General features: G+C 50.6%; 1 protein-coding gene and 1 non-coding gene across 13 annotated transcripts in view; both read left to right on the forward strand.

Annotated features, from left to right (window-relative positions):
* LOC138978661 (basement membrane-specific heparan sulfate proteoglycan core protein-like) overlaps positions 1-12,493 on the forward strand; it is a 307,598-nt gene that overhangs the window by 182,674 nt on the left and 112,431 nt on the right. For all 12 annotated transcript variants that reach the window (XM_070351439.1, XM_070351441.1, XM_070351449.1 and 9 more), the window contains 4 exons: positions 8,628-8,771; positions 9,332-9,451; positions 9,988-10,119; positions 10,681-10,968. In XM_070351439.1, the coding sequence (XP_070207540.1) occupies positions 8,628-8,771; positions 9,332-9,451; positions 9,988-10,119; positions 10,681-10,968 (684 nt within the window). The remainder of the gene's footprint in view (positions 1-8,627; positions 8,772-9,331; positions 9,452-9,987; positions 10,120-10,680; positions 10,969-12,493) is intronic.
* On the forward strand, positions 1,979-2,097 carry LOC138979280 (5S ribosomal RNA). Its single transcript, XR_011459966.1, has one exon. It is a non-coding gene; the product is annotated as a 5S ribosomal RNA (ribosomal RNA).

A 12,493-nucleotide genomic window follows, 5' to 3' on the forward strand; every position in this document is an offset into this window, starting at 1 on the left:
TTTAATCTTTACTTGGGTAGATAAGTCTACATCAGATTTCTACTTGTTCCCACTCTCTTGATGGAAATGATTGATTTCTTCAGACAGAATCTAAGCAACACCACCACAACCACCAACACCAAAAGCTGTGTTGTGTGTCAACACATCAACAGTGCAGCTCTTCTGACTAACTGATGGAATAAATATGTGTACAGACCTGGGAACCCATACGATTTCGTCGTATTTTGTATGCCTCATTGTCTAAAATACGATCAGTACGGTCGGTGAAAAAAAATACGACAAGAAAAATTGCTAGACTACTTTTTTTCAAGCACATCCCTCCATTCCTGTATATTTACTGGGGCACTGTTTGTATTAATGATTAAAGATAACTGGATAACTCTGCATTTGATCAATGATTACAGCTTTTGTCATTAAACATTGAAAGATGCAATTGTTTTAAATGTATTGGTAAACTTACTTAACGGTGCAACGGACGCGTGCAAAGCATGTTTGAATCATGGATGTTCAAATGCTGTGTGGAGTGGGAGTACACTCATTTTTTCTGAAAATACACCAAGTTTGTTTGAAAATACTCCAAGTGCAAAACAGGGGTTCTCTGGTCTGTGTGTAGTTTTGTTATGACAGTGGAACCCCCCTTTTAAGACCTTAACTCAATGTCCGTACCCACTCATATTGCTACCGGCACGGTTGGCCTAGTGGTAAGGCGTCCGCCCCCTGATCGGGAGGTCGTGGGTTCGAACCCCAGCCGGGTCATACCTAAGACTTTAAAATTGGCAATCTAGTGGCTGCTCCGCCTGGCGTCTGGCATAATGGGGTTAGTGCTAGGACTGGTTGGTCCGGTGTCAGAATAATGTGACTGGGTGAGACATGAAGCCTGTGCTGTGACTTCTGTCTTGTGTGTGGCTCACGTTATATGTCAAAGCAGCACCGCCCTGATATGGCCCTTCGTGGTCGGCTGGGCGTTAAGCAAACAAACAAACAAACAGTCAATATAACACTTACCTCGACAGTACTATTCTTGCACATTATCTATTATAGGCCGAAAAAATTGGACAAAACGCTGAGTGGGTACAATTATCTCCCATAACCATGCGCCACCGTGGATCCCAAGCACTGTCCGAGTGCTTCCCCCTTACAGGATGTAGGTGGCGCGTCCTCTTTCTTTTTTCGCGCGTGTCAGACCGGCTGTGTTTCTGCTACGCTCCCGGATTATTTTGGACTAAGAGGCTCCTTTTCTGTGTGGACTATCACCTGTTGGATTATTGTGTGTTATTCCACTTCTGGCTTGAGGCTACGTTGTGTTTCCTTCAACTTGTGCCTCCGTTTTTGTGTGGCGGACTCGGCGTGCCTCCCGTCCTACTTCGTGGTGACCGGTCGTCTGCTTCTCGTTTCGCCGCATTCACTTGAGTATTGACCTAAATTTTCTTTGAATTTTGTTAATTCTCGGTCTTTAAGGGTACGTACAGGGCGAGGTAGGATGTCTCGTCCTGTTTTGGGCTCTGGTTCTACGGAACCAGAGTCTGCCGGGGGCAACCCTTCTCCGGGCGCCCAGCGTCATGTTTTACGCACGGAGAAGGGGATCTTTCGGCGCTCCGACTCTCCCTCCCCAAACGCTTTGCGTTTGCGGCGAGGGAGGGCGGAGAAAGCCTGTTTGAGCAAGCTCAATGCGAGCTTGCTCAAACAGGCTGGGCTTGAGCCTGGGACTTCGGGCGGGGCTGCGCCGTCGAAGGTTCGGGGAAGGTCGAGGGGAAAGAAAAAGCTTCTTTCTCCTTCTCCTTCAGTGGAACAGGCTTCCCCCCCTTCGACGCCGTTGTCCGGCCCTCAGTCTCAGGCTTCAGCTCCTCCCGGTTTCAAGCCTGGGGGGAAGGTTTCCTTCTCCCCCCTGGCTCGAATCCGGGGGCAGGTCGATTCCCAACCCTCTTTGGGGGTTGGTGAATCCGATCTAGGGGCTACTGGAGAGACTCAGGTTTTGACAGCCAACGGCCATACCACGTTGAAAACACCGGTTCTCGTCCGACCACCGAAGTTAAGCAACGTCGGGCCCGGTTAGTACTTGGATGGGTGACCGCCTGGGAACACCGGGTGCAGTTGGCATTAAAATCTTTCTTTTTCCGGTGCCTCTCCTGTGCCCTCCTCGGTTTCCACCGCTGTGGAAGCCAGGAGGGACACGGGTCCTCCTCTGAACTCCCTCGCTGGGTCGTCTGCTGCTGTTTTGACAGTAGTTTCGGCCTCCTGGGGGGGGAGATCGGAGGAGATGACGGGGTCTCTGAATTCCCTCCCCGCTGGGGTTGGGATGCGAATTGACCCCGTTCAGGGCGGTCCTGTGGGGGCAGGGGTTTCAGGCTTCGTGCCTACGACCACTGCTACTACGGTTCCCTCTGACGTCCGTGTGACTGGTGGCTGTCCCTCTTGAAACGCTCCGGCCGACTAGTTACTGGACGTGGAGGTGTTCGACAGAACGTGGTACTTCTGTCGAATGGTCAGGGCGACGGGAACATTGTTTCTGTTGCTCAGACCGACACCTCCGACCGGACCGTCTTGACCCCACGCCATTCCTTAGCGTCTGGTGTTCGGGTGACGGATGGTCCGGACCAAGGGTCCGGAACGTTCCAGGCTTACGGGTCGGGATCGAACCGGACCCACGGGTCCCGACTGGACTTGACCTCCGGGTTTGGTCCGGACGGGACCCATGGTACGGGACCGTACCGGACCTTAGGGTCCGGTGCGGGACAGTACCTCTGGCCCTTGCCGGACCCCCCGGACCTACGGGTCCGGATGGTACGGTACGGGACCAGTGTTTCGGTCGGGACCGGACCACCCGACCACCTCGGTTGGTCTGGGTGGTCTGGCACCGAACCGGAACACACCGGACCTACGGGTCCGGAGGGTACGGTACCGGACCAGTGGTCCGGTCGGGACCGGACCACTCGACCACCTCTGTTGGTCCGGGTGGTCTGGCACCGAACCGGACCATGCCGGACCTACGGGTCCGGATGGTACGGTATGTCCACGTCCGGACCGAGCCACCCGAACACTTCTGTGGGTACGGATGGTTCGGTACCGAACGGGACCTCCGGATGGTACGGGACCGGACCGAATCTACGGGTTCGGATGGTCCGGTACCGGACCACCCGACCACCTCTGTTGGTCCGGATGGTCTGTCACCGAACCGGACCATACCGGACCACCGGACCTACGGGTCCGGATGGTACGGTAGGTCCACGTCCGGACCGAACACTTCAGTGGGTACGGATGGTTCGGTGCCGTACGGGACCTCCGGATGGTATGGGACCGGACCACAGGACCGGAACACCGGACCACCCTACCGGATCGGTCCGGACCACCCGACCACCTCTGTTGGTCCGGATGGTCTGGCACCGAACCGGACCTACGGGTCCGGATGGTACGGTATGTCCACGTCCGGACCGAGCCACCCGAACACTTCTGTGGGTACGGGTGGTTCGGTGCCGAACGGGACCTCCGGATGGTGCGGGACCGGACCGGACCTACGGGTCCGGATGGTCCGGTGCTGGACCGGTGGTCCGGTCCGGACCGGACCACCCGACCACCTCTGTTGGTCCGGATGGTCTGGCACCGAACCGGACCATACCGGACTTACGGGTCCGGATGGTACGGTGTGTCCACGTCCGGACCGAGCCACCCGAACACTTCTGTGGGTACGGATGGTTCGGTACCGAACGGGACCTCCGGATGGTACGGGACCGGACCGGAACACCGGACCGGAACACCGGACCACCCTACCGGACCGGTCCGGACCACCCGACCACCTCTGTTGGTCCGGATGGTCTGGCACCGAACCGGACCTACGGGTCCGGATGGTACGGTACGTCCACGCCCGGACCGAACCACCCGAACACTTCTGTGCGTACGGATGGTTCGGTGCCGAACAGGACCTCCGGATGGTACCGGACCTACGGGTCCGGACCTACGGGTCCGGATGGTCCGGTGCGGGACCACCCGACCACCTCTGTTGGTCTGGATGGTCTGGCACCGAACCGGACCATACCGGACCACCGGACCTACGGGTCCGGATGGTACGGTATGTCCACGTCCGGACCTAACCACCCGAACACTTCTGTGGGTACGATGGTTCGGTGCTGAACGGGACCTCCGGATGGTACGGCACCGGACCGGACCACCCTACCGGACCGGATCGGCACCCCCGACCGGACCGGACCATTTCTTTTCTGATCAGACCCGATGGGTTCCTGTTCAGTCTATAAATGGCGGGGGTTCGTTGGCTGGGCTGACCCAACAGTCGCAGGGTTGTTGTTTTTCTCCCCCTTCGGCTGCTGGAGACGTTTCGTCTTTGGGGCAGGGGTCTTCGCGGCCTCTTGCTTCTGTGGGCGTTTCTTCACAGCCTGCTTCATCGCTTTCGGCTCTTCCCCCTCAAGCTCCCTACACTCCTGCTTTTGAGGAGTTGTCGGGAAGTGAAGAGGAGAGTGAGTCGGAGGACGATAGGGAGGAGGATCAGGGTCGCCCTGAGGTTAACACTGAAACTCTACCCTTGCCGGTTTCTGATGGAACTTCCGAAGCTATGCTTCGTACTTTCCAACAGTACATGACAGACATCACGCGGCGTCTTGACGTCACGGATGCCTCTCTTAAGCGTCTGTCGTCTAGTGTTGACACACAGGACGTGGACCCGGGGTCTGAGGACGAGAGGCAGGAGGCTCGTCCTCGCACAGCTAGAAGGACGTTTGAACAGTTTCAGGACGTCCTTCCCTGAGACGCCCTCTCGTCCTTTGAGTCCGCTTCGGCCCGGGCGCGGGAGGCTCACGCCGCGTCTGCCGGCGGCTCGTTTTATGAACGATCCGGCCGCCGGCAATTCGCGTTCCACCCTAGTCTAAGTGCCACGGTGGAAGCGGCAGCACATCGCCTGAGGAGTACAGATTCACGTGCAAACGCGACCTATGTTCCTCGGGAGGACGCGGGTTCAGTGCCATGCTTTCCTTCGGGAGGCGCACCTCCACTGTTTCCTCGTGTCCAATCTGTTTCGTCCCTCCCTTTTCCCTTTGACTCTCGAACTCTCCCTTTCCAGACTTCGAGTGTTTAGGGTGGGGCTGACGGTGATGTGTTCGTTGGGGAGGTGCCTTCGGTCAAGAAGGTGGAACTGAGCTCTGCTTCGTTCCACAATCTTGAGGCCACCGTTTCTTCCACAGTCGAGGCCCAATCACAGGCCTTGACATGGATGAGCACGCTGTCCACACTGTTGGACCCTCCCAATCGGGCAGAGTCCGATTCCACTCGGGTCCTTGACACGGTTCGAGTGGATCGGGCTTTGCATGCCGTGCGATCGTGCGTGACGTCTGCGGCAGAATTGGCCATTGGAACACTGGTCCACTTTATTGGCCCTGTTCCGTGATCATTTTCTGCCTACTTCTATAGTGCCTCCGGATATGAGGAAGAGTCTGAGGAACACGTTTCCTCAGCCTTCTTCCCTCTTTCATCCGGACACTGTTCGTTCTGTGGTGGAGTCCACACGCCAGAGGAACACTGATTCTCTGATGGTTGGCCTCGCTGCTTCGGCGACGGCGGCGGGGAGTAAGAGAAGTGCTACAGTCACCTCCAGCTCCCAGCCTCAGAAGAAGAAGAAGAAGCCAGTTTCACTGCCTCCTTCTTCCTCCTCTTAGGCGCCTGTTGCGTTCCCAAGCAAGACGAAGGGTGCTCAGACAGGTAAGGGGAAGCAGCACCACCAGGGGGGGTGGTCGCAAGCCTGCGCCTGCCCGCCAGCAGAATTTTCAGTGAGTCCCGGCCCTACGTTGACGCCCCCTCAAGTTGCCCCTCTTTCGTCCGGCGGTTCCCTTTTTTTCGGGCCCGCGGCATGTGGGGCAGACTGGTCTCCAACCAGTTTTTCTTGAGGGTGGTGTGGTCGGGGTTTTCTCTACCGCTGTCGTCACAACCTCCATTGTCCGCTCTACCTTGGACGTTCCCCCCTCCTCGAGAGCCTGCCAGATGGCAGGCTCTTCAGGACGAGGTGAACTCGTTGGTCGAGAAGAAGGCGGTCTACCCCCTTTCTCAGCCTTCTCTGGGGTTCTGCTCCCGCCTGTTCACCGTCCCCAAAAAGGACGGCCGGTTCAGGCCGGTGTTGGACCTCTCCACCTTGAACTTGTACCTTCACAGGTGCAAGTTCAAGATGGAAACCCCTTCGTCGGTCCGGTTGGCCATCCGGCCAAACGATTGGGCCATGTCTGGGACCTCCAGGATGCTTACTTCCACATCCTGGTGGCCCCGGGGTACCGACATCTGCTCCGGTTCGTTTGGGAGGGCACGGTGTTCGAGTTTCGGGCCCTCCCATTCGGCCTGTCCTTGGCCCCTCTGATTTTCAACGGGGACAACAACACCACATGCTTAGCTTACCTTCGCCACCAGGGGGGCACCAATTCTCGGTCCCTCTCCCTGTTGGCGGAGGAGATTCTGCTCTGGTGCCAGACCAATCAGGTCCGGATGTCAGTCCAGTTCGTTCCGGGGAAACTGAACGCCCTGGCCGACATTCTCAGTCGGGGCGATCAGGTTCTCTCCACAGAATGGACCATCGCTCACAACGTTCTACAGCGTCTGTGGGCAAGGTGGGACCGTCCTCTGATCGATCTGTTCGTAACTCGATTCAGCGCTCGGCTTCCCAGGTACGTCAGCCCCTTTCGAGACATGAATGCGTTCCACTTGGACGCATTCACTCTCTTGTGGAGGCTCCTCGATGCTTACGCCTATCCCCCGACATCTCTGATTCCGAGGGTGCTGGCAAAATATCTGCAGGAACGACCAAGACTGATTTTGGTCGCGCCTTACTGGCCAACAGCTCCGTGGTTTCCAGATCTTCGCGGTCTCACCCACGTAGACCCTCTACCTCTGGATCTGGACGGGGGAGGTCTGCTCCAGCCTCGATCATGCCTCCCTCATCCACGTCCAGAGAGTCTGTGCTTGACCGCATGGCTCTTGTGCGCTCCAAACTGCTTGCACTAGGATTGCACAAGAGTTCAGTAGAGTTTTCCTTGAACGCTAAGAGGCGATCAACTAATCAGCTCTACGACTTACGCTGGAGAGCTTGGGCCACCTTCGCCTTGTCCAAGGGGATAAAGCCGCTTTATCCCTCAACACAGGACTTGGCCAACTTCCTGGTGGAAGTGTATCAAAAGAAGAGTCTTTCTTCTAAGACTCTTCTTGGATACAGATCTGCCATCGCTTCCACGATTGCGGCCGCTACTGGTCGCAGAACTGAACACTTGATCAGGTCCTCCCTCATCGCTAATGTCCTTTCGGGTATTAGCAATGCAGCGGTGTCTAAACCTCGGGTTTCATTTCCCAAGGGGGATGTCTTTCTGGTCCTCAAACTCCTGCGTAGCAATGAGTTTGAACCCCTGGCAGGCATCAGTATCAAGTTGCTGATTTTTAAGACTAATTGTTCCTCATCGCTTTAGCCACTTGCCGTAGACTCAGTGGTAGTCAAGCTTTGAGTGGCCTGGACTTTGACATTGAGTTCACCACACAGCAGTGGTTGCTAGCATGGTCACGTCAGTCTAAGGTATGTTTCTTGGGTATATTTTCTTTTACGGTAGTACTGTTCGAAAATTGCCTGGGTATCTTAATCCTTGGATTTAAGTGATTTTGATTAAGGAGTTTAATACTCTACATATCACCCTCACACCACTCTGGTATTCTGTGCAAGAATAGTACTGTCGAGGTAAGTGTTATATTGACTGTAAGGCTTCTTTTTAAGCCTACTGTCTATATGATACTTACCGAGACAGTACTATTAGAATTTCCCTCCCGCCTCCCCTCTTGATATGTTATGGGCTTTTTGAGGGTCTGCAGCTCATAAAGAAAGAGGACGCGCCACCTACATCCTGTAAGGGGGAAGCACTCGGACAGTGCTTGGGATCCACGGTGGCGCATGGTTATGGGAGATAATTGTACCCACTCAGCGTTTTGTCCAATTTTTTCGGCCTATAATAGATAATGTGCAAGAATAGTACTGTCTCGGTAAGTATCATATAGACAGTAGGCTTAAAAAGAAGCCTTACAAACAAACAAACAAACTCATATGGCTCTATCTGACCAGGTACGGATATATCCGCTCAGACTGTTAGCTTCAGTCGCTTACTGTAACGTCGATCTAACGCCTGCATGTTTGATGGTGTATGCTTTTAATTAAACGTTGCTGACTATGAATGTAGATGTAAATGCTTGTATAACTGTGTTTTAATTTTAAATGTGTCAAGCGCAAAGAGCATAATTGTAAAGTTATGATGTTGCGCTATATAAATGCTCATTTATTATTATTATTATTATTATTCCAGCGTGTTGATACAGAGTTACTACACAGTTACTACAATTCTTTCTGAGTGACCTGCTGCAGCACAGCTGGTCTCGGCCAAAAAAAACTTGGTCAACGTAGGTGGGGTAGAAAGTGTTAAGAAGACTTAGAAAATCAGGTCTTAAAAAGGAGGTACATTTACAGGGGTTACGAACAAAAAATCTGAAAATTCAAGGTTTTAAGGGGGGGGGGGGGGGGGGCGAGTCTTAAACTGGGGGGGGGGGGAGTCTTAAAAGGAGGGTTCCACTGTGAAAATGAACTTACCATTATCAATTGCTGATTGTTTTAGTTGGGCCTGTGACAACGCCACCAGACCCTAACGGTCGATGCCGAGCGGACGAGGCAACTTGCTCCAACGGCCAGTGTATTCCTCGCGACTATGTGTGTGACACTGAGCAGGACTGTTCTGATGGCTCTGATGAGCTCACCTGTGGTTAGTAAAGTTTTGTTCTCTGCGTGTGTTTGTGTGAGTGTTTGTGTTTGTGTGTGTGTGTCTTCTCATGGATTTGATGAGCTTACCTGTGGTTAGTGAATGTGTTTGTGTGTGTGTATGTGTCTGTCTGTGTCTGTGTCTGTGTGTTCCTGTGTGCATGTGTATGTCTTCCGATTGATCGGATGAGCTTACCTGTAGTCAGTAAACGATTATTCTCTGTGTGTTTTCACGTGTATGTCTATGTGCCTGTCTGTCTGTCTGTCTGTCTCTCTGTCTGTCTGTATGTGTAGTGGAATTCTACTTTGTGAAGAAAACAGCTCCAAGAGGATAATAATAGAATTTAAAAAAAACCCATCTCAACTGATCTGTTCATGTACAATTCTTTGGAATAATTTGCATTCTCACATGCAGACAGAAATAAGCCAAATGAGTTGTGTTTTTGTGTTGTTCTTTTTTGCTGTCCCTGTTATTTTTGATGATCAATGAGATGAGGATGATGATGCTATGGATTTCCATTGCGCTTTGAGACTACGTGCCAAATGAGTTTTGAATTGCTACAGATCGCCCACTGCCCTGTGAACCCAATGAGTTCCAATGTAACAACGGCCGCTGTGCCATGAAGATCTGGAGGTGTGACGGAGACAATGACTGTGGCGATGGATCAGACGAGTCCAACTGCCGTAAGTTTCTCCTCATGAGTATATGTACAGGGGTAGCCCCCTGTTAAGGATAATTTTAATTATTGTCATAATATACACACTCATACCTACCTACTCAGATCCAAAAGTTCTTCTGAATGTTTCGTTTTGTCTATAATTAAATATTCCATAAAAACTTACCTTTCTTGTTTTTTGATTTCTAACAAACAGCAATCTGGACACATACCTGTGTGCATACATGCAAACACTGACACATGCTTGTGCACGTACAATCACACACAAACACACATATATACAATGCTTTCTCCCATTCACACATTCACTTCAATGTTAGTAACGAAAACATCTTCACAATGAAGGGCTGCTTTTGAAACAAGCTAATGACCATACCATAAATACTGTTGCTGAAAAATTCATGGAATGATTCATCGTATCATCATTTTTCCTGTTGTATTTGTAGATTTTTAAGAGGAATTGAATGTGGTTTTTCATTTGATTGATCTACAAAGTGTGTGTCACGAAGCAAACATGGTAATTTCTGTTGTGTGTGTGAGCAGCCACCCAGGACCCGGGCGAGAAATGTCGCATGGACCAGTTCATGTGTCAGCGCGGCGACCAGTGCGTGCCAGCCAGCTACCAGTGCGACGGGGAGGTCGACTGTCAGGACAGGTCCGACGAGATTGGCTGCTGTAAGTCACACTCAGGAGTTGTTGTTGTTGGTGGTGGTGCTGTTGTTGTTGTTGTTGGTGATGGTGTTGTTGTTGTTGTGGTCGACTGTCAGGACAGGTCCGACAAGATTGGCTCACATGAGGTTGTTGTTGTTGTTGGTTTTTTGTGTGTTTTTTTTAATAAATTTTTTTTTTAAATTTACAGAATCCTGTAAGATCAAAAGTTCAAGACTCGGTCTGGGGATTAGCACAAACCTGATAACAGAGTTAGGACCTCTAAGTTATATGCTGTACAGTACAGTGGAGCCTGCATAAAACAAATATAGGCTTCATTATTATTTGTGTGTGTTCACTATAAGCAATACCATCCATTTGACAGTACGGTGGAACCCACATTTTAACACCTCCACAAATCTGAGAAAATAAGGCCTTAAAAAGGAGGGACTAAATGGGGGTCAATTAAAAAAGGTTATGAACAGAAAGTCTGAGAAAACAGGGTCTTCAGAGGGAAGGAGTCTTAAATTGGGGCTTCCACTGGTGCAAGTGTCTAGCTGCTCACGATTTTATGCAATTTCCCTGCAGCTGTGCCTACCATCATCAAGCCGCCAAGACCGGAGATCGAGGTGGAGATCAACGGCACCTTCACCATCTACTGCGAGGCTGTGGGTGTGCCCACCCCCCTCATCACCTGGCGCCTCAACTGGGGCAACATCCCCACCGGCAGTCGCGTGACGGTCACCAGCGTGGATGGTCGCGGTACACTGACCATCAGGTTCGCTCGCCCCGAGGACGCTGGCGCCTACACCTGTGAGGCTCTCAACAACCGCGGCAGCATCTTCGCTACGCCTGACGCTCTCATCATTGTCCGACGTGAGTCTTGGACCGGTCTTAGACCATGTGTTAAATGATCGACAAGAAGAAGAAGAAGACCATGTGTTAGGACTGGGTGGCCGAGTAGTAACGCACTTGCGCTCGGAAGCGAGAGGTTGCGAGTTCGACCCTGGGTCAGGGCGTTAGCAATTTTCTCCCCCCTTTCCTAACCTAGGTGGTGGGTTCAAGTGCTAGTCTTTTGGATGAGACGAAAAACCGAGGTCCCTTCGTGTACACTACATTGGGGTGTGCACGTTAAAGATCCCACGATTGACAAAAGGGTCTTTCCTGGCAAAATTGTATAGGCATAGATAAAAATGTCCACCAAAATACCCGTGTGACTTGGAATAATAGGCCGTGAAAAGTAGGATATGCGCCGAAATGGCTGCGATCTGCTGGCCGGTGTGAATGCGTGATGTATTGTGTAAAAAAATTTCCATCTCACACGGCATAAATAAATTCCTTCGCCTTGAATATGTGCGCGATATAAATTGCATAAAATAAAAATAAAAAAATAAAAAAATAAATCCCTGCGCTAAGAACTGTACCCACGGAATACGCGCGATATAAGCCTCATATTGATTGATTGATTGATGTGTTAAGTGTTGAACCAATTGTTCTGTTTTAGACTGCTCTTACACCAATAGACGAATTCCGAAAATAACTCCTGTCGGGTTTGTATGGGTTGTGGGAGAGTGACCTTTTCTTGCAAACGCCTCTCCAATATTTGTCTGAGGTTTTGCAAGAAAAGGTCACTCTTCCACAACACATACAAACCAGACAGAGTTATTTCTGAAAATCGTCTGTTGTTGAGTACTAGACTTGTTTTAGATGTTAACTCTTACCAGTTCGGGGGTTTTAGGGCATATTTTACAGTGCTGTTGGTGCCTACTTGCCGAGTGGCTATCTGGGGTCATATTCTAAATGAAATATAAAAAGTTATATATCAAATGAAAGGAAAATGAATAAGCTTTTCATATTTGCAAAGAGAATTGTGCTATCTTTAAAGGTAAAAATTTTATGGGGGTGACAACATGATTTTTGTTGAAATTTGTACGCCCATTTTTTGGAACACGTGACAAACACAAAGAAGAAATTTTTTTGTGTTCAGTTTATTTTAGATATGCTGCTAACTAGTCTGTTTGGGCATTCATTTTACATAACATAGCAAAGATTTATAGAGTTTTGCTGATAAACAAAAAAGTTATTGTCACCTGAATACCCCCACCCAAATTTCAAAGTTGGACGTTTCATGCCTAAGGCCCCCCCCCAAAAAAATATTCTGTTTACGGTATCCTGACTGACCCTATTTTTTCGCGCGACCCTAGACTTTTGTTTGGCATTTGGTAAAAAAAAAAAAAAAAAAAAAAAAAAAAAAATTTAAAAAAAAAAATGAAAAAAAAAAAGAAAAAAAGGGGGCTTCGTTTTTTGGCAAAATATCTTAAAAATATGTTTTGGGGAAAAAAAAATAAAAAAAAAGTCCCGACCTACCGACCCTATTTTTTTGGCCTATGTTACCGTTAAC

The sequence above is a fragment of the Littorina saxatilis genome, linkage group LG10 (assembly GCF_037325665.1).
Source record: "Littorina saxatilis isolate snail1 linkage group LG10, US_GU_Lsax_2.0, whole genome shotgun sequence".
NCBI classification, from domain to species: Eukaryota; Metazoa; Mollusca; class Gastropoda; order Littorinimorpha; family Littorinidae; genus Littorina; species Littorina saxatilis.